The 22,082-nt window shown below is 43.5% G+C and overlaps 1 protein-coding gene and 1 long non-coding RNA gene across 2 annotated transcripts; one reads left to right on the top strand and one right to left on the bottom strand.

The window, feature by feature from the left end:
- RBM11 (RNA binding motif protein 11) lies at window positions 1-8,835 on the top strand. Its single transcript, XM_068690891.1, has 5 exons — window positions 1-169; window positions 3,822-3,984; window positions 4,836-4,914; window positions 5,606-5,699; window positions 7,612-8,835. Exons 1-5 carry the CDS (start codon window positions 50-52, stop codon window positions 7,942-7,944), a joined length of 789 nt encoding a protein of 262 aa, XP_068546992.1. The 5' UTR covers window positions 1-49; the 3' UTR covers window positions 7,945-8,835.
- Window positions 8,836-10,374: 1,539 nt separating this feature from the next.
- Window positions 10,375-11,698, bottom strand: LOC137860553 (uncharacterized). Its single transcript, XR_011098993.1, has 2 exons — window positions 11,444-11,698; window positions 10,375-11,018 (listed from the first exon to the last, which is right to left on the bottom strand). It is a non-coding gene; the product is annotated as an uncharacterized lncRNA (long non-coding RNA).
- Window positions 11,699-22,082: the final 10,384 nt, after the last annotated feature.

The following is a 22,082-nucleotide window of genomic DNA, read 5'->3' as shown; positions in this document are numbered from 1 at the left end:
GGGGCACCGGGCCCGCCCCGACGCCGCCGTGTCCGCGGCCGGGGCCGCCATGTCGGGGCCGGGGCCGTGTGCGGGGCCGGGGCGGGCCGGGGAGGCGGACAGGACGCTGTTCGTGGGCAACCTGGAGAGCCGAGTGCGGGAGGAGATCCTCTACGAGCTCTTCCTGCAGGTGGCGGCGGGCCCCGGGCGGTGGGGAGCGGGGGGGCGGCGGCCCCGCGGGTGGCTCCGTGTCTGCTGCTGGCGGGCGGGGGGCGCCGGGGGCTGCGGCCGGGCCGAGCTGCGCCCCGCTCCCTGCCCCCTTTTCCAGCTTTTCTCCAGGGTTTTCCTCGCCTCTGCCCTGCTTGTGCAAGCTTTCGCTCCGGAAAGGGGCCCCGAGATAGTGAGGAAGTTAAACAGGTTAAAAAAAAAAATAAAATAATCTTTTATAGTTTTTCTATATCGATTAAGATTTTTTTTTATTTTTTGTTTTTTGATCAAGAATTTTATTAAGAAAAATCAGTGCAAAAGCTGACAATGTGTCCAGCACGGCTGCAGCAGTTAACGTGGTGGGACAGGCAGTAGGAGCGGTGGGTTGTGGGTCTCCCACCTACATAACCTTTATAACCTTTATAACGCAATGTTTCGTGTTTTAAGGCTCGAGGAGATGCTGATTCTGTCAGTGGGGTCACCACCCCCTGCCTCCATTTCTTGCCATTTTCCCCAGGACGTGGAGGGCTTGCTGAAAGACAGCAAATGTGGCTGAGCCAGGCTTATTAACCTGACAGGAGTAAGGAAAAGGCAGGGAGCATCATATCAGTAATGCAAGCATCTAATTGCAAGGTGGATTGACAGCAGTCGGTGACAATGGGGCATTTCTCCGGGCCTGATACAATCAGCATGTGTGAAGCTCAGCCTGGACAGTTCAGCCACTAGCACCGTGATATATGTGCGTCTGCCAGTCTACTGATTACACCTGGTCTCGGAAGGAACCTTGCTTCCTTCAGGGGTTTTCGCACAACAGTACAAAAATAGAGGTGGGCAGAATAATCTGTTCTTCTGCTATGCCATTTGCTAATTAGAACTACTTCTGCTCACTGTTTTTATTCCACTGATTAATCTGATATTCATCTTGTTCATCTAAGCAAGGTATCAGCACACTACTCTGTGTGCATTGAAAGGCATTTTTGTTTGGTTTGTTCTAGCTTTGTGGTAGTTTAGGTGATTCCAATTCTTCCTACCTTCTCGCTAAAATTATCTAAGAAACAGTTGTTTCTTTATTTCTTATTTTCTACACAGTATTCCTACCTGTTTCCAATAGCATTCTGTTGTGTAACTTTAAAAGTTAAGTTACGAGGCTTGTCTTACCAGAGGGTATGAGTAACGCCACACAATTCCCAGCATAAAAGTGATGAAAAAAAGTGGTTGTTCTCAGAATACAGTTTTGTATGAATCTTCTGCATAATCTGCTTCAGTCATGCAACTGCTGACTTCTGTCTGGGTTTTCACATCATCTGAATTAATACCTGCTTAACTTTTTCCTTCTGTTCATCGTATTCTCATTCAAGTTTCTCTCTTTGCTGCAACAGCACATGCTTCCTGTTGCAGTATTATCCTTTCTTAGGCAGCATATAGTTCAACCTGCCTGCAGTGGTACAGCCCTAAAAATGCACTCCTGAGCTGCAGCTTTTCCCCATCAAATTACGAGAAAATATCTATAATTATTTCTAAACTATTAATATTTTTTTATTTATGAACAGGAAAACTACAGAATTAAGACTGATCTGCAAAGCATTTGAGCATGTTACTTCTAGTTCTTGAAGAACCAGATTCTCCTCATTAGGCAAACAATCAGAAGACTGGATATATGCTGTTTTTAGAAAAACTGCAGTGTAGTGCAGACAGCAACAAAAAAATGCCTTAAAAAGCCAACTCAAGCAAAAATGAGCATGTTCAGAATCTCACTGAAATCCCCTTTAAACAAAAAATAATTAAATAAAGCCACCATACTTGAAGATACTTGGAAAGACAAAATCAACATATTGAAGATTGCCTGCGCAGGACAATCTAGGTAGTATCCATTGCTGTATAGCCCGATCATCATTCTGCACCAATAATAAAAACTGGTACATTATTTTTGATCCTTAATATTTATTGTCTGTATGATTCTTCTGCTTTCACGAGGGCTGGGGAGGGAAGAGGGAGAATAATACTCATGTTTCATCAAGAGCATCTTACTTAAGCGAGTAGTTTATAGACAGCTTGCAAAAGCATACAGCAATCAGACATTATTATCACAGATGACAGTCCTTAATATTCTCAGTCTGACATAAGAAAGGGTATAATAAGGAAGATGGCTCCAAATCATCACTCTGAATGCTCACAGCAGACAAATTGCAGATTTGTTGTTTGACAATAATCATTGAAAGTGCAGAATAATAAAGTAGATCACTTTCTATGGCTTATTTTCTTCATCTGAGCATATGCCGTGTGTTTATTATGAATGTTGAACTGTTTATGCACACTTAATTGCTGTGAAGCTGTTATAACGAATTAACTTGTGCTTGCCTAAAGCTGCAGATGACTTCTGAGTGACTTTTACTGGAAAGTACGCATCATATCACTAGTAGGAGTGTAAGCCAGTTCTGCTGTTTTTATTCAGAACAATATAAATTATCCATCTACTACAGTAACATAGACAATGTTTGGTAATTTTTGTAACTGTATCTGATGGGATTTTTTTTGTCACTTAAAGTGACACCTCATTTCATACCTGGATAGTATATCCTCTTAAAGATAAGTTGTTGCCATCCTTAACATTCCAGATCTGTGGCAGAAGACTTGTTGGCCATTTGTTTCCACTCTGCTAAATCAGCCTTACAGTTTGTTTTAATAAAAATTGATAATTCCGTGACTGATATGCTCATTCAGCCTTGCATAGGGAAGATTTAATATCTACTATGAAAATGACAGTTTCTTTGCAAGTGGAACCAGTCTTCATGCAACATCACTGCCATAGTTTGGTTCCTCTAGAAGGACTATGCAAGGATTACAGTGTAGGCAGAGATGTAACTTCTTTTCAGTGAAGATACAGAATATCCTGAGTTGGAAGGGACCCAGTAGGATCATCCAAGTTCAACTCCTAACAGGAGGCACCTAAGGGTGTGGTTTGGGGTTTGTTTCTTTTTTGGTCAGGAACAGTATGCTATCTCCGATGAGATGGTAGAGTCTCTTGATTCCTTGCCATGCATTTGTGATGAAAGTTACACAGTACAGAAAACTGTGTTTCGTGGTGGTTCCAGAAACACTAGTCTCTATTAAGGTGTGCTTTCCTACAGTTTTGGTGCTGCCTGTTTTAGGAATTTAAGGAAAATAGAAATATATTACCGGATTTCATAGCTGTTATGTAACTGATATTATCAATTTGTTCAGTTGTGTTAGTTGTGCAAAAAAAGCTCTGTAATAATTGTACTAGGAGCTGTACGTGCATAAGGTAACCTTTGCTATGAATACAGTAACTTAGTAGTTACTAAGTTCCTTGCGTCTGTCATTGCTGCTTTTTAAAAATAATTTTTAAAATGGATTATTAAAGACTAAACATCATCAATGGAGTGATGGTTTGTTCTCCTTCTAATATTTTTAGAGATGATTTTTTGTTTTATAGGGAAAGCTTAGAGTTTGAGCATGGGGAATGCGGAGAGATTTTTAAAATTAAGTAGAGAATCTTATACTGAGAAACTTGCACTGTTTCTGACTATGACAAAATGTACATTATTATGACATAAGTATTAAACAAACAAACAAACAAACAAGTTCTGTGAGAACATAATGTAAATTTCTTTCAGGCTGGACCGTTAACCAAAGTGACAATTTGTAAAGACAAAGAAGGAAAGCCGAAGTCTTTTGGATTTGTCTGCTTTAAGCACAAAGAATCTGTGCCTTACGCGATTGCTTTGCTGAATGGAATCCGTTTATATGGAAGACCAATTAAAGTACGGTATCGTTTTGGTAGGTTTACTGGTCATGATGATTACATAAGTCTTTGTAAAAATTGAATTGTTTTCCTAAATGACTTTTTTAATCCTACAGTTTTTCAGAAAGATGACAATTTATAGTTGAATCTATTGCAGTCTTTTCTGTATTTTTAAGGAACAAAATCTTTTTGTGGTTTTTGCATGGCAAAGTGTTCACCATTTTTTGTTTACTAAGAAAAGACAATGGGTTGGTTCACAACAACACAACTTGCAAGCCAGCAAAGACCACACTGTATGGAATACAGAAACAACTCTGGTGTGGCCACAGTTGTCATGACACATTACATTTAGTAAGAGCAGCAACACTCAAGCTGTTTGACTTCTATACACAGAGTTGTTAGTTTTAAGTGGAAGAGATTGTAGGTAGAAAAACACAGTCAAATCAAAGTCTTAGTCTTCATTTTATGTTTATGAAAGTAAAGCTTCTAGAATGTTAATGATTAGGCAGTATTTGCAACCCAGACATTAAGGACTTGCGTTCACTATGCACTGTGTTGCTCTTAGAAGGCTGTACAGAGTAGTTTCTGGTTGTATGTAAAGTGACTGAGGTTCCTAAAATCAGAAGCAATGGGAACAATTTTATTTGTGATTACTTCAACAATCCTGATTGACTTCTGTAAGTGACTGAGTATTAAATGATAAACAAATATTTTCAAGCAGTAAATTGATGCTGTACGTTGTCAGCCATAAATTGACACCTCACCATTATATGCTAACTTTGATATACTGGTGCACTACAGATAACACAGAACACTTTCTGTGTCTTTAATTTGTAAATCAAATAGTCATAACTGAATAGTCATTACAGTATTGTCTTGTTTACAGGGAGTTCGCACTCATCAGAACTAAACAGCCCGACACATGGTTTCGAGAACTATGTTGACTTATATTCACCTTCATATAGGTAACAAAGATCTATACATTAATTGTATGATTATGATTAAAAGAAATCCTGTTAAGAAAGTGACTTGATGTGGTAGAACAATCAGCAGTTACACACTTAATTGCATCCTTACTCACAGTGGGTTTTAGTTAATGTTTGGTTGTTCAGCTTGCCAGACATTCAGTTAGTTGAATTTCCAATCCTGTTTGGTTTTGCAAGATACAGGCACATGAAAAAAATTATTTAAGTATGGTGTTTGTACTAGCAGTGTTTGCAGTTCTTAGGGAAAAAAAAATCTGGTAATGGAAATAATCCTTTCAAACCCCATTGAGTTTATATCTGTAGTTTTCTGTGTGCGTGTATATTTAAGCAACTGTCACACACATGACTGCACAGGTAGAAATCTGTTATAATGGAACTCTGGACACCCAAGTTTCAATGTCTTTAACATTTAAAATTCATCATTTTTCAACAAGTGTGACAGAATTCCCATGGTAAAATCCAGGACTCTGTCTACACTTCAGTATGTCAGGATTACTTGTTGATTACTTTTGTTTTCCTTGTTTTACTAGTCTTTCATGTAAGCCCAGATGTTAATATCTGCATTCTCCTCTTGGATATACTCATTATAGCCTAAGAATTACATCTCAGCAGTCTACTAGGCAGTATTTGGTGGAAGTCTGGTCTCTGTGTGTTTGCTTGTTTTTCCTAGGTATCAAGAACCTTATGGAAATGCTCCATTTCCTGTTACTCCCTTTCCAATGAACAGTAGTTTACCTCAGGAATACTCAGTCTTTCAAAAGATGGTGAGTTTGTGTTAAAAGTTATAAATATGTTAACTTTTTTTGAACTTGAAGGTTTACTGCATTCTGTCAAACAAGTGTGCTTATTTAATGACTCAAAATTTGGCTTAGGCTGCTAACTTTGACTATTAGGTCTGTGTATCACTTAAGGGATCTACTTAACCAAACTGTTTTCTTACTGCAGGAATGTCTTAAAGGTATAGCTTAGGGAGGCTAAGAAGTCAGTCTATAGAAGGAGCTCATTGCTGTACTGCGTTTCAAATCAAATCCCCTTGGTGAGACAAGATAAAAATGTAAATGTAAAAATATGTATATGTAAAAATACAAACATGAAAGCAATAGGTTCTTCATATATGGCTAATTCAGTCAGTGATCACTTAACTCTTCTACTTACTTCAGATATGCCCAGCAGAAGTTTGAAATGTAGTTCTGTTCTAAAATTGAACTAAAACTCCTCCCACAACCACCACTGCCATTATGAGAAATGTTTAAGTTAAGGCAACAGCAATTTAAGGGTTTCTGGCCTGAACCTTCTCATACCTCTACAGTTCTCACATTGAATTCTCCTTTATTGCAGTAGACAGTGAGAATCATATTCCTTTTCTCTTTGTCAAACTCAGGTGCACTGGTCTAGTGTCCTAATCTCTGAGATATTCTCTGAATCAAGTGAACTGGTATCTTCAAATGGTAACCTATGGGCCATGCCCTACTTACTCATTAAGCACATCATGGAAATTCTGAATCTGATGAGTTGGTAGGACTGAAGAAACCCAGCATTTAACTTGAGGTGCAGACTGTGGACAGTCCAAGTGTCACCCAGTCTGACCCGGGAATGGCCCTGCCTGTTGTAACCATAGAAGGGGTGAACTCTGGATAAATTCTACCTGATAGCTGCAATCTAAGCAGGAAGGTGGAGAGGGTCTGTTCGCTGTCACACAGATCTTTCTGGTGGTGGCCTGCCTCCCCACTTCCCAGGCTCAGTCCTCAGAAGATCTGATGCCTGCACAAACTTTTCCATCCTCTCTGTTGTGGTTGGATGCTTTGGAGGGTACCATTGCCCCCACTGTGCTCACTGTCAAGCCCATTTCTCAGTAACAATGCAGTACACAAAGATTGAAAGAGCAAACGCTCAGCAGACCTGCACACACCAACAACTTAATTCCATTTTCTACTTGCTAGAAGAGATAGACAGTATCACAGCATGTCTCCAGTGATTGCAGCTTCAACAGAATGTATGCCTTAATGCATCTACCTCACCTTTATATGGGTGTGTCAGACTTACTTGGAAGTCTCTTTTGCACACAAGGAGATACTCAGACATGCTTCCCATACTTTTTCAGGTTACTGACAGTCAGTAGAAAGATGCTTGCTCCTCTGACCTTTGTAATTCTATTTCTGTATTTGGACTGTGTATTTTTTATGAGAGATACTCTTGGGATACTTCAGAGAATGTATCAAGAAGCTGTGCACTTACTGTGGTGTTCTGAGTGCTTTAATCTATGGGTTCACTATACCTAACTTCAAAATTATTTGAATCAAACCAGATTAAAAGAAAAAAAAAACAGATCTGTATGTCTTTATATTTACAAGTGGTATTGTAGTTACAAATATTTATAAAATGCATAGGTGAAGAAAAGAACAGAATGTTATGTTTGATCACCTTACAAAAAGACTTAATGGGCAGTTTAATCTTAAATCAGATTGTGTGTTCCACCTCAACCATGAAAGATTGTATGTTTTCCAACTACACTAGTTGATCTAATAAAATAAATGTTTTGCCTTTAAATTTCATGTTTATTTACTATATATAATTTGCTGTCAATATTTTCATTGTAGAAACTGTAATGTATGTGAAATTAAGCTCTTCAGAACTTCCCCTTAACAGTATTAACAATTCAGGTTCTTATTTCCCCAGATGAACCACTTTTTAGCACAGCAGTATACAGTTCACAGCCCAGTGGGTCAACAATTTCCTTACTATCAGATGACTCCGCCACTGCCTTCAAATTTATCCGTTCCTCCTTATCAGAATCAAGCTGCAAATTTTAAGTCTGGACAGAGTTCCTTTGAATTGGCCTTGCCACATTCAAGTGATTGTGAAGTGTACCAGGTGAATGAAAGTACTTCTAAAAGAAAGAGAGAACAGCAAAGCTGTGACAGTGACACTAGTACTGAAGATGACCAAATGAAACAAAGAGAGTGTGACCAAAAATACAAGAAGTGCAAAGCCACGAAAAAGAGGCATTAATACTGTGTAACTAGGTTAATTTTTTAACTATATTTGCTATTTTTACTTAAGAGAAATTCTCTCATTGTTGCACTTTATTAAAAAAGGAATGCTCAAGATTCATATTAATTTTGAAATGTATTGTGCGTAAATTATGCTGATATACTTTAACCTCAACCAAATTACTTTCTTTAAAGTATGGAAAACATTTAAAAAGTTAAAATTTTCCTTTTGAAGGAAAAAGTAGCTAGTTTTGTTTTCTATGAATTGTGAAAGACAATTATTTCACTACTGTAGAAACTTTATGAAAATATGTAATTTCAGCCACTTATAAAGCATATGTATCATTTCTGTGATTTATGGAGTTTATTTTTAGGACTGATGTAAGAACTTTCTGGAGCAATTGAACTGAGCAGGCTAGAAATTCTAGGCATCAGACTAGAGATGTGCTTGTCACATCAACACCTATAACTTCTACTCTTTTCTGATTTAGCTCTGCTGTTATGTTCTAGTAGGATCACTGTGTATACTTACTGGAACTGTGGTGTGTTTTTTTCCCCCCACAGTATTAAATGTGAGGTAAAATTCGGGCATTTGCACTAACCACAAGACTTATATAATGTGTCAATACTTGAATGTATGTACTTTATGGCCACAATGTGTACTGACTAGAACTATATACACATTTATATATGTGTATTTCTATGAACTTACTCTCTAGTTATTTATTTATTTGAGACTCTTGTTACAATTCATTAATTGTAACAAATAGATAAAAAAACATAACAGAGTATCTCCATTATACCTAATTTGTACTATAAAAGTCAACTGAGTTAATAGTGCCTCTTAAGAAGAAAAGTTCCTACCTTGTTTGTGGAGGAAGAATAAATCTCATACAATGGTGAATCAAAATACTGACCTATTTTCTATCTTTCACAACTTTAATTATTTACAGCTGCCATCAACAACCTACAGACAGATACGGAGGTATTTTTCTTTATTAGATCAAGTACAGGTGAAACATTTTCATGATCCTTTTATGAGAAAGCAAAACACTTCATTTTCAGCTATTAATTGCTTAAAGTCTTCTGTGGAGACTGGATGTAGGCTCTAAACAGTAAACTGAGTTTAATAAAACCAAAATCCTTTTTCCTTAGATAATAATGTTGGGTTGCTCAAAAGGAATGCTTTTCATACAACAGTATTGAGAAAGAATACCCAAGTTTACTGGTTTAAAGTTGATAAGTTTTACAAGTCCAAATGAGTTTAAGAGATGGAAGAAAATATGGCTTGCAACAATTCCTAGTTTTTCTGATACTCTGAATCACAGCTAATGAATTAAATTTCTCAAGGATGCCGCTTCTAGCTTCCTAAAGGGATTACTTCTTGAGCCAAGGAGACTATTATTATAATACATATGTATGGCACCCTTGAAATGTCATTAGCAGCAATTCAACAGTCTCTAGAAGGAACTTACATAACAAAGGTTTGTGCCTTAAATAAGATTGATGCCTTATGAAGCCTGCCCAACCACCTTTGCTTTTCCCTTCCACATTGCCATAAAAACACGTGCCTCTCTATCTTTTATGTCACACCAGTAGCTTTAGGGCTGAGGTATGTGAATGTAATCTAACTTCTGTTGAAATATATTGCTGACGTTATACCAGTAAACCAGTGATCACAAAACTTGCCACTGGATTTCTTTCAGTCCATGTTAAAGAAACGTAAATATAATCACTTAGAGGAAGAAGATGTTGACATCAGCTTAATTTAGAAGTAGAATTCATCCAAAAAAAAAAAAAAAACAGAAGAAAACAGAGATGTCCTGGCCAGAGTTGGACAAGATAAAAGAGAAACTTAGTCTATGCTGATATGTCCTTACCAGACTTATCGTTGGATAGGTATCCAAGGGCTCAAAAGGTTGTGGTAAATGGGGTTACATCAGACCAATCACCAGTGGGGTCCCCCAGGTCTCCGTTTTAGGGCCAGTTCTTTTCAATGTTTTCATAAATGATTTGGATGTAGGACTAGAAGGTGTTTTGAGCAAATTTGCTGATGATACTAAACTGGGAGGAGTTGTTGACTCTGTTGAGGGTGGAAAGGCCTTGCCTTTCTGGCAAGATCTGGACAGACTGGAGAACCAGGCAATCACCAACCGTATGAACTTTGACAAGAGCAAGTGCTGGGTCCTGCACCTGGGAAGGGGCAACCCTGGCTATATGTACAGATGGGGAGACTAGAGGCTGGAGAGCAGCCACACAGAGAGAGGTCTGGGGGTTGTGGGTAACAGCAAGCTGAATATAAGCCAGCAATGTACCCTGGCAGCCAGGAAGGCTAACCGTATCCTGGGGTTCATCAAGCACAGCATTGCTAGTCGGTCAAGAGGGGTGATTTTCCCGCTCTACTCTGCACTGGTGCGGCCTCACCTCGAGCGCTGAGCACAGTTCGGGCACCACAGCACAAAAAGGGTATGGAACTGCTAGAGTGTCCAGAGAAAGGCTACAAAGATGGTGAAGGGACTAGAGGGGAGGAGCGGCTGAGGTCACTGTGCCTGTTAAGCCTGGAAAAGAGGAGGCTGAGGGGAGACCCCACTGCAGTGTACAGCTTCCACACGAGGGGAGTGGAGGAGCAGGCGCCAAACTACTCTGTTTAGTGACAAGTGATAGGACCTGTGGGAATGGTGTCAAGCTGCAACATAAGTTACATGATAAAATCACACCATTGCAGAGCCTCAGTCACAGTTTAAATTGGCACTGCCTGATCTGGGGACCAGATCTCGGTCTTTTGGAGCAGCAGGTTTCTCAAAGAACCCCTTCCCACCCTCCCCCATTGTTTTTATTCACAACTCAAGTACCTATGCCTTTAACATCAGCATCCATTTTCCTTCTTTTTCTTTCACGTCCTCTGCATGGTCACGTTGGTAGAACCACTGGGTTACTTGGGCCTTGTTCTTGCTCTGTCATCTTCCTTTCACAGAGGGACGCTTTCCCCAATACCTCAGACTCCTGTTTGAACAGGTGAGGAGGCGGGAGGCAGATAGGTTCTCTCAGTTGACAGACCTCTTCCAAAACTTTCTCCACAGCCGAGACGCAGGCCTGAAGGGAAGAGGAGAGGCTTTCTTCATACTGCTTTTGACTTACATGTTGTGAAAATGGCATTTCTGTTATGAACAGCACAGTCTGGCTATTTCCACTCAGTGAAAGTTACAGTAATGCCACCGGTACCTATCCCAACCTGTTTCTACTTACCACAGGGCTTAATTTCAGTTCACATTAAGGCACCTTTCTCACACTGCCTGTTGTTCAAGCTTAAAAAGCAGTTAGGAACATTCTGCAAAGTAAGGCTTACCTGTAAGCACTTGAGCTTCTGAGTTGGTGGCGGTTTATTTTTATTATTATTTGTGTAAGGCCTGGAAAGGGAGCTTAGAATCCACGGAAGTAATTCCACTGAAAACAGAGAAGGTGAAGGAAGTACTCAAACTCCTCAACATTAAAGAACTGTAGAACCCAGGAACATTTACCTGCCAGCTCCTGAACTTCAGTCACTTCCACACAGCTTCACAGTGAAGTCACACCACCAGGCTCTCACTGTACTGAGGAGGCACCAACAACACAGCTAGCTCATAGAGTCACTCAAACTATTTCACAGAGATAGGAGGAAACGCAAAGAAAAAGCAGCCCACCAGGGTACACTCAGTCCACTTCACCACAACAACAGAAAAGCACCCTAGAGCCTCAAACTCCCCCCAGGGAGGCACTTCCCCACAAGTCCTCAGGCTTCCTATATAGCAAAAGTCAAATGATCCACACCTGTCAGGTTTCACTTCACAAGGGTGGAGCCAAGACACCTTGTGGAATAGGCTCATCTACCTGGCTTCAGTCTTTTAAGCTTAATTGCTCCTTATCACTCATAGAAATAACCTGACAAGGGGCTGAGTGGTTAGGGTTGACCTAATGAATGAACTGCAAAAGTTGCACAAGGGTCATATTTCTGTCAGTCATTCTGTGAGGAAAAGTAGTACACAGCCTGGTAAAATAAATAAACAAATGAAAGAAAAGAAATAAAAGAAAAAAGAAAATGACCTTAAAGGCAAAATTGCTGTCAGAGTTTTATCTGTCTAGTCATGACAGATAAAGAATATAGCAATCAGAATGACTTTTCTTGGCATTAACATTATTTAAATCTGCTTTTCTGAGATGTCTTCTTGATGCAGGACTTTCCAAAATCTAGCCCCGTGACCTCTGACTACACTATTTACTTCCGCTGTGTATAAGCCATCACGTACAAAGGCCAGGATCTGGATCCTCACTCACTATTCAGGTCAAGGACTGGGCTGAAGGTTTGGGCTTTGATTTGGGTACATGCCTACATTGCTGCTTCCTGGCAGGTCATGGGAAGAAGATCGGCTGGCCTGGGGGAGCTCCTGTACACGTGGCTTTTAGGCTGTAGCCAAAGTGTTCCCCTCTGGAAGTCTGAAGAGCATTGCAGTCCCCAAGCTCAGATACAACCGCATGTTAGTCTGGTGCAACCGATTTGTGTTCCTTGCACTGGCTGTTCTTTCACCTCCTCTCCATAAGTGAGGACATGCGTCTCTTTCGTGCTCCTTTGTTAGTAAACAAAGCAGGAGAGATTAAAGCCTCTTTCTTCAAGTCAGTAAGATACTGGGCTACAAAGATGGCAAAGGGCCTAGAGAGGAAGACGTATGAGGAGCGGCTGAGGTCACTGGGCCTGTTCAGCCTGGAAAAGAGGCGGCTGAGGGGAGACCTCGTCGCAGTCTACAGCTTTGTCACGAGGGGGAGTGGAGGGGCAGGTACCAATCTATTCTCTCCAGTCACCAGTGATAGGACCCACCGGAATGGTGTCAGCCTGAGGCAGGGGAGGTTTAGGCTAGACTGGCAATCGGGGTGCTAGGAGGAGCTGCGCTTCAGTACCGACCACCTCCGAAGCAGATCGAACTCCTTCATATGCTGCCAATATCTCCATTTCAGTTGGAGTATAGCGGGCCTCGGATCCTCTGTATCCCCGACTCCAAAACCCCAGAGGCCGACCTCGAGTTTCCCCAGGTTCTTTCTGCCAGAGGCTCCAGGTGGGGCCGTTCTCCCCGGCTGCAGTGTAGAGCACATTCTTTACATCTGGTCCTGTTCAAACTGGCCCAAGGGCTACTGCATGGACTATTTCCTGCTTGATTTGTTCAAAGGCTTGTCGCTGTTCAGGGCCCCATTCAAACTCATTCTTCTTACGGGTTACTTGGTAGAGCGGGTTTACAATCAGACTGTAATTTGGGATGTGCATTCTCCAAAACCCCACAACACCTAGGAAAGTCTGTGTTTCTTTTTTGTTAGTTGGTGGAGACATAGCTGTTATTTTGTTGATCACATCCATTGGGATTTGACGACATCCATCTTGCCATTTTATTCCTAAAAACTGGATCTCTCGTGCAGGTCCTTTGACTTTATTTTGTTTTATGGCAAAACCGGCTTTCAGAAGGATTTGGACTATTTTCTTCCCTTTCTCGAAAACTTCCTCTGCTGTGTCACCCCACACAATAATGTCATCGATGTACTGCAGGTGTTCAGGAGCTTCCCCCTGCTCTAGCGCAGACTGGATCAGCCCATGGCAAATGGTAGGGCTGTGTTACCACCCCTGGGGCAGCCGATTCCAAGTATATTGGATTCCCCTCCAAGTGAAGGCAAATTGTGGCCTGCACTCTGCTGCTAGAGGGATGGAGAAAAATGCATTAGCGATATCAATTGTGGCGTACCACTTGGCTGCCTTTGACTCAAGTTCATACTGAAGTTCCAGCATGTCTGGCACTGCAGCACTCAGTGGTGGCGTCACTTTGTTCAGGCCACAATAGTCCACGGTTAGTCTCCACTCGCCATTAGACTTTCGCACTGGCCATATGGGACTATTGAAAGGTGAATGAGTCTTGCTGATCACTCCTTGGCTCTCCAATTGACGAATTAGCTTATGGATGGGAATCAGGGAGTCTCGGTTAGTGCGATATTGCCGCCGGTGCACAGTTGTGGTAGTGATTGGCACTTGCTGTTCTTCGACCCTCAGCAACCCCACAACAGAGGGGTCCTCTGAGAGACCAGGCAAGGCAGATAATTGTTTAATGCCCTCTGTCTCTAAGGCAGCTATACCAAAAGCCCACCGGAACCCTTTTGGGTCCTTGCAATATCCTCTTCTAAGATAGTCTATGCCAAGGATACATGGAGCATCCGGGCCAGTCACAATGCGGTGCTTTTCCCACTCATTCCCAGTCAGACTCACTTCAGCCTCCAATACAGTCAACTGCTTAGATCCCCCTGTCACTCCACAAATATAGATGGGCTCTGGTCCTTTATAGCTCGATGGCATTATAGTACATTGTGCACCAGTGTCTACTAAAGCCTTATACTTCTGTGCGTCTGACATGCCAGGCCATCGAATCCACACAGTCCAATAAACTGAACTGTCCCTTTCCTCCCCCTGGCTGGAGGCAGGGCCCCCCTAATCCTGGTCAGAATCTTCTTCATTTCTGTGTTTGAAGGACTGTCTGCTGGAAGTTGGAGCAGCAAACTTTTCAGAGAATCCTTTTTTCCTGATTTTCTTTTGCAACTCACGTACCTGTGCCTCTAGGGTTGCGGTAGATTTTCCATCCCATTTTCTCATGTCCTCTCCATGGTCTCGTAAGTAAAACCACAGGGTGGCACGGGGTGAGTACCCACCATATCGTCTTCCTTGTGTGGATGAATGCCTACCCCTGATAGCTGAGACACTGCTCTGTACAGGTACAGAGGAGAATAACCTCTCTTCAAGTTGGTGGACCTTTTCAGAAAGTTTCTCCCAGGTGTTCTCTTTCGGTCGGTGGACACTGGTTGGTTCAGGTGGGGAGGAAGATAGATTCTCTTTAAGTTGGTGGAACTCTTCAGAAAGTTTCTCCACAGCTGAGACGCAGGCCTGTAAGGAAGAGGAAAGACTTTCTTCGTACTGTAGGAGTTGTTTAGCCACTTCATCCACTGTGGGTTCCTCATCCTCTTTCCAGGCCATTATTGCCAATGAGCTGGCATATGATGATGGTGCACTCCGTACAAACTTCCGCCACGTGGGTCGTGTACACCTGACTTCATCTGGATCTTTGGATGTTTGTCTGAGGTCTGGATCCTCATAAATCACTTCCCGTACGGCTAATTCCCTCAGGTACTGGATTCTCTTCTCCATAGTGGTCCACTTGCCTGGTAGACATAAAAGTTCTTCCTTGAAGGGATACCTTTCCCTCACAGCTGAGAGGAGACATCTCCAGAGGCTGTTAGATTGTGCTCCATCTGCAATTGCTTTGTCAATGCCGGCATCTCGAGCAAGGGATCCCAGCCGCTTGGCTTCCCTGCCGTCTAATTCCACACAATTGGCTCCAGAGTCCCAGCACCGGAGCAGCCAGGTGACAAGCTGCTCACCTATACAACGACCAAAATCTTTTCGCACATCTCGTAGCTCGCGCTCGTTTAGACTTCAGGTAGTTACTTTGGAACTGCCAGAATCATGACACCTTTTTTTCAAACATTCTGCCAGTTTTTGAGGATTTTGCAGTTGTTCAGGGGTGAATTTCCAAAACACTGGGGGTGCCAACTGCTCTAGATGCCTGCCCATATCCTCCCATACTCCCTGCCACCCACAACTATACTGCCTCCGGGCAGATCTCCGGATGAGCTTCCTAAGTAGTTATTTAACTTTAAGCAGAATCTGAAGTGCATTCAGGAGGCAGAACAACAGGACTATGGTAGTCTGAGTATCCCAAGAATATTCAATATCTGGGAGAGCTATTGTAACAAGCTCGGAGGATAAGAGGGTGGTGAAGGAGGAAGGCAGAGTGATCCAGGAGGATACAGGGGTGGTGAAGGAGAGAGGAAGAGTAATCAAGTAAGAAAAATATCTTCCCCTTTCCCCTCCACAGATTGACTCCCTAATGGAGAAAAACAATAGATATAATTGCTAATAGTTCCCAAGATACTGTTTCCAAAGTACAGAGTCGACGATGTTACTGAGTATAAATACCAAGTTAGAGTCATGACCAGATATCTTATTGTCTCATAAGCCATTGCTACAACACTCAGTACCATAATGATCTGAAACCAGGGCCCAGAGAGGATAAACAACATGACAGAGAGCAAATACGGAAAATAACGTACTATAATACTCAATTTGGAAAACAGGCGCAGCAGAGTTGAGATTAAAGCAATCAGCATCATGACAAGTAACTATTAAGCAGGTCTAATCCTTACACCAATTTTAGTTTAACACACTCTGGTCACATCTGCCGTTATCTCAACCTTTCGAGACCCATGTTGGGCGCCAAAGAGACTGTCGTGGTTTAACCCAGCCGGCAGCTAAACATCACGCAGCCGTTCGCTCACCCTCCCCCCTCCCTCTCTGGGACAGGGGAGAGAAATGGAAAGTGAAGCCTGTAAGTTGAGATAAAGACAGTTTAATAAGACAGGAAAATAATAACAAAAATAATAATAACAGTAATAATAATAATAATACAATGGTGATAATAGGAAAGTAATAATAATATGTACAAACAAGTGATGCACAATGCAATTGCTCACCACCCGCTGACCGATGCCCAGCCTAACCCCGAGCAGTCCGGCCCCCTCTCCCCGGCTAGCCACCCCTATATATTGTTTAGCATGACATCAGATGGTATGGAATACCCCTTTGGCTAGTTTGGGTCACCTGTCCTGGGTCTGTCCCCTCCCAGCTCTTACTGCACCCCCAGCCTGCCCATTGGCAGGACAGAGCAAAAGGCTGAGATGTCCTTGGCTTGGTGTAAGCACTGCTCTGCAACAATTAAAGCATCGGGGTGTTATCAGCACTCTTCTCATCCTAAGCCAAAACACAGCATTCCACCAGCTACTAGGAAGAAAATTAATTCTGTTCTAACTGAAACCAGGACATCTATCCAAAAGGAGGAACGTTGCACCCCCATGCTGCGTCTCAAACCCGTGACCTCAGATCTCTCTCCATGTCGCGAGGTCAGGGTTATGCGAGCGCCTCAAGCCAGTGAGCCACCACCGCCTCCTCACCTATATATTGAGGGGAGGCCTCGTCGCAGTCTACAGCTTCCTTGCAAGGGGGACTGGAGGGGCAGGTACCGATCTATTCTCTTCAGTCACCACTGATAGGAACCCATGGCAATGGTGTCAGCCTGAGGCAGGGGAGGTTTAGGCTGGACATCAGGAAGAGGTTCTTCACGGAGAGGGTGGTCACACACTGGAACAGGCTCCTCAGGGAAGTAGTTGCTGCACTAAGCCTGTCAGCGTTTAAGAAGCATTTGGACTGCGCACTTGGTCACGCGGTCTGAATTTTTGGGTACACCTGTGTGGTGCCAGGAGTTGGACTCGATGATCCTTGTGGGGCCCTTCCAACTTGGGATAATCTGTGATTCTATACCCGCCTTTGGTTTCAGTGAGAATTCAGGCCGTGAAAACAACTAAAGTTTCTTCTGGGTGGTGTTTTTTTTTTCCTCAATAGGGTAACTTCATTTCCCTTTTGAAGACTTACGAGGATGTAGTAACAAAAGTTACAAGGGCAGAAAACAGCACCTGGGGCATAGGCTACTTTGCAGCCGACAGCAGACTATAGGTATGGTATTATCATTGCAGACAAATATAATCTATGTAATGTGAAGCGTTCCAGCGTGCTTACGCTCTGCCAAAGGCCAGAAAAGGGCACCTTCATTTTAAGACTGGATCGAAAAGGAAACAGAAACAACAACAATAGAGAAAGAAGATTTCCTTCACCTAAAGTTTCTTATAATTTTGCAACTCCTGCAGGTGTCCACAAGAAATTTTGCCCCTCCCCCCAAACTCCCCCAAAGAAAGTAAAAAAATTAAAAAAAACACACAACAAAACGCGACTCTGCGCCCCTGATAATCCATCATTGTCTGTTTCTTCTGACCACAAGGCAAATTCTGCATTCACATTAATGTACCTTTTTCACACAGCCCGTTTTTCTATCTTCCAAATACTTAAGAACATTCTTCTAAGTCAGGCTTACCTGTGTGCACTTGGGTTTAGGCGGCTTTCCCCCCCCCCCCCCCAGTGCTTTGAATGGAGCCTAGAACCCACGTAAGTAATTTCACAGAAAACAGACAAGGTGAAGGAACTATTCAAACTCCTCAACAGTAACAACCACTGAACTTAGGAACACTTACCTGTAGTCTTCTGAACTCGAGTCACTTCCAAAGCGCTTCGCTGTGAAATGGTGCCATCAGGGTTTTACTGAAGAAGGCACCACCAATGTAACTGGCTCATAGAGTCTCTAAAACTCTTTCACAGAGAGGGCTGAAAACGTGAAGGAAAAGCAGCCTGCTGGGGAATGCTGAGCTGATTTCACCACAGTAGAAAAACACGCTAGGCAACCCAAGCCACAGTTTCTCCTGGGGAGGCAATTCCCCCCGCGCATCCTCAGGCTTCCTATATAGAAAAGGTAAAATGACGTACACCTGGCCAGTTTCACTTAACAAGGGTGGAGCCAAGAGACCTTGTGGAATAAGCTCGTCTACCTGGCTTCAAAGTTTTACGGTCAATTGCTCCTTATCACTAGTAGAAATAAGCTGACAAGGGGCTTAGTGGTTAGAGTTGACCTAATGAATTAACTACAAAATTTGCACGAAGCTCATATTTCTGTTAGTCATTCTGTGAGGAACATTAGTACAGAGCCTGTTAAAAAAATAAATACAAATAAATAAAAGATATGAATAAAAAAGAAAATGACCTTGAAGGCAAACTTGCCATCATAGATTTTCATCTGTCTAGTCATGACAGATAAAGAATTTAGCAATCAGAAATCCTTTTCTTGATATTAATGTTATTTACATTTTCTTTCCTGAGATCCCTTCTTTATGCAGGACTTTTCTAAATCTAGCCCCATGACCTCTGACTGCACTATTTATAGAATCATAGAATATCCCGAGTTGGAAGGGACCCATAAGGATCATCAAGTCCAACTCCTGGCACCGCACAGGTCTACCCAAAAGTTTAGACCACGTGACTAAGTGCACAGTCCAATCGCTCCTTAAATTCAGACAGGCTTGATGCAGTGACTAGTTCCCTGGGGAGCCTGTTCCAGCGTGCAACCACCCTCCTCTTGGTGAAGAACCTCTTCCTGACGTCCAGCCTAAACCTTCCCTGCCTCAGCTTAACACCATTCCCGTGGGTCCTATCACTGGCGATTACAGAGAATAGGTCAGCACCTGCCTCTGCACTCCCCCTCACGAGGAAGTTGTACGCTGCAATGAGGTCCCCCCTCAGCCTCCCCTTCTCCAGGCTGAACAGGCCCAGTGCCCTCAGCCGCTCCTCATACATCTTCCCCTCTAGGCCCTTCACCATCTTCGTCGCCCTCCTCTGGACGCTCTCCAGCAGTTTACTGTCCTTTTTGTACTGTGTTGCCCAGAACTGCACGCAGTACTCGAAGTGAGGCCGCACCAGCGCAGAGCAGAGCGGGACAATCACTTCCCTTGATTGACTAGCAATGCTGTGCTTGATGCACCCCAGGATACGCTTGGCCCTCCTGGCTGCCAGGGCACACTGCTGGCTCATGTTCAACTTGCTGTCAACCACCGCCCCCGGATCCCTCTCTGCGGGGCTGCTCTCCAGCATCTTGTCACCCAGTCGGTACGTGTAGCCAGGGTGGCCCCGTCCCAGGTGCAGGACCCAGCACTTGCTCTTGTTAATCTTCATGAGGTTGGTGATCTCCCAGCTCTCCAATCTGCCCAGATCTCTCTGCAAGGCCTTTCCACCCTCAGCCCCTCATCTGAGTCTACAACTCCTCCAAGTTTGGTGCCATCAGCAAACTCACTCAAAACACCTTCTAGTCCTACATCTAAATCGTTTATAAAAACATTGAAGAGGACTGGCCCTAAAATGGAGCCTTGAAGGTCCCCACTAGTGACCATGTGCCAGCCTGATGTGGCCCCATTTACCACAAGCCCTTGAGCCCTGCCTGTCAGCCAATTGCTCACCCATCGCATGATGTTTTTGTTAGGTTGTATGCTGGACATTTTGTCCAGTAGGATCCCATGGGAAACCATGTCAAAAGCTTTGCTCAAGTCCAAAAAGATCACGTCAGCTGGTTTCCCTTGATCAACCAGATGTGTGATCTTATCATAAAAGGAATTCAGATTTGTTAGGCAGGACCTACCTCATGAACCCATGTTGGCTGGGACCAATGACTGCATTGTCCCCCAGGTGCTCTTCAAGATCTTCAAGGATCATCTTCTCCATAATTTTACCAGGCCGCAGTCAAAGCGTTCCTCTAGATCTGGAAGTTTGAAGATGGTTGGAAAAGCCATCTGAGTGGTTAGAAAGCTGCCTGGCAAAGAAGGACCTGGGAGTACTGGTGGCTAGTCGACTGAATATGAGCCAGCAGTGTCCTCAGGTGGCCAAGAAGGCCAACAGCATCCTGACTCGTATAAGAAACAGCGTGGCCAGCAGGACTAAGGAAGCGATTGTCCCCCTGTACTTGGCTCTGGTGAGGCCGCAGCCCAAGTACTGTGTTGAGGTCAACTGCATGAAGTTCAACAAGGCCAAGTGCTGGGTCCTACACCTGGGATGCAATAACCCCAAGCAGAGCTACAGGCTGGGAGATGAGTGGTTAGAAAGCTGCCTGGCAGAGAAGGACCTGGGAGTGATGGTGGACAGTCGGCTGAATATGAGCCAGCAGGGTGCTCAGGTGGCCAAGAAGGCCAAAGGCATCCTGGCTTGTATCAGAAACAGTGTGACCAGCAGGGCTAGGGAGGTGATCGTCCCCCTGTACTCGGCTCTGGTGAGGCCGCACCTCGAGTACTGTGTTCAGTTTTGGGCCCCTCGCTGCAAGAAGGACATCGAGGTGCTTGAGCGGGTCCAGAGAAGGGCGACGAAGCTGGTGAGGGGTCTGGAGAACAAGTCCTACGAGGAGCGGCTGAGGGAGCTGGGATTGTTCAGCCTGGAGAAAAGGAGGCTCAGGGGCGACCTTATCACTCTCTACAGGTACCTTAAAGGAGGTTGTAGTGAGGTGGGGGTTGGTCTATTCTCCCACGTGCCTGGTGACAGGACGAGGGGGAATGGGCTTAAGTTGCGCCAGGGGAGGTTTAGGCTGGATGTTAGGAAAAACTTCTTTACTGAAAGGGTTGTTAGGCACTGGAACAGGTTGCCCAGGGAAGTGGTGGAGTCACCATCCCTGGAAGTCTTCAAAAGACGTTTAGATGTAGAGCTTAGGGATATGGTTTAGTGGGGACTGTTAGTGTTAGGTCAGAGGTTGGACTCGATGATCTTGAGGTCTCTTCCAACCTAGAAATTCTGTGATTCTGTGACTCTGTGAATTGTGGCGCAGAATTGTGGCGCTTCTCTGGGTCTGGCTGGAATGTTAACTTTCCCGGCAGCAGCCCATACAGTGCCGTACTCTGCACTTGTAGCTGGAACAGCAGTGGTATCACATCAGTGTCGTGTCTACTGCTGAGCAGCAGTGGCACAGCATCGGGACTTTCTCTAACCCTCCTAGGGGGTGGGCAAAAAGTGAGGAGAGAAACATCACTAGGGCAGCTGACCTAAACCAATCAAAGGGATATTCCATACCATGTGATGTCACACTCAGCAATAAAAGGTGGAAACAGGAAGAAGAGGGGAGGGGTGGGCTCTCGTTGGGAAAATGTTGGTCCTCCTCTTGAACACCGGCTGCCTGCGTTGAGGCCCTGCTTCAAGGACGTGGTCAATCATCGCTCATTTGTGGGAAGCAGAGAGCCATTTCTTTCCTCTGCACTTCCATATAGCCTTCATTTATTTTATTTGTTTTCCTCCCTTTTTATTTTTTCCCTTTCCCCCTCCCTTTTCTCCTTTCCCTTTTTATTTCCCTTTAGTTAAATAGTTTAGTTCATAATAATCTTTATTTAATTGTTATTATTATTTCCCTTTAATTAAATTATCCTTATCTCAACCCGTGAGTTGTTCTTTGCTTTACTTCTCCCCCTCCTCATCTAAAGGAGGGGGAGTGAAAGAGCGGTTGTGGGGTTTAGCTGCCCAGCACGGTAAAATCACCACACAGAAGTTGTCTTGCCCTTTTATACATCTGTAACCTCTTTCCTGCATCCAGAGGAGAAGCTGTGAAGCTTGATGTTACAAATGTCTTATGCAGAATA

This window comes from Anas acuta, chromosome 1, assembly GCF_963932015.1.
Source record: "Anas acuta chromosome 1, bAnaAcu1.1, whole genome shotgun sequence".
NCBI classification, from domain to species: domain Eukaryota; kingdom Metazoa; phylum Chordata; class Aves; order Anseriformes; family Anatidae; genus Anas; species Anas acuta.
This window is presented reverse-complemented; position numbering and strand designations above follow the sequence as displayed.

Coding starts and splice junctions, on each gene's coding strand:
- RBM11 (XM_068690891.1), top strand. CDS start 50: ATGTCGGGGCCGGGGCCGTGTGCGGGGCCGGGGCGGGCCGGGGAGGCG. Junction 4,915..5,605: donor TTATATTCACCTTCATATAG/GTAACAAAGATC, acceptor TGTTTTTCCTAG/GTATCAAGAACCTTATGGAA. Junction 5,700..7,611: donor ACTCAGTCTTTCAAAAGATG/GTGAGTTTGTGT, acceptor TTATTTCCCCAG/ATGAACCACTTTTTAGCACA.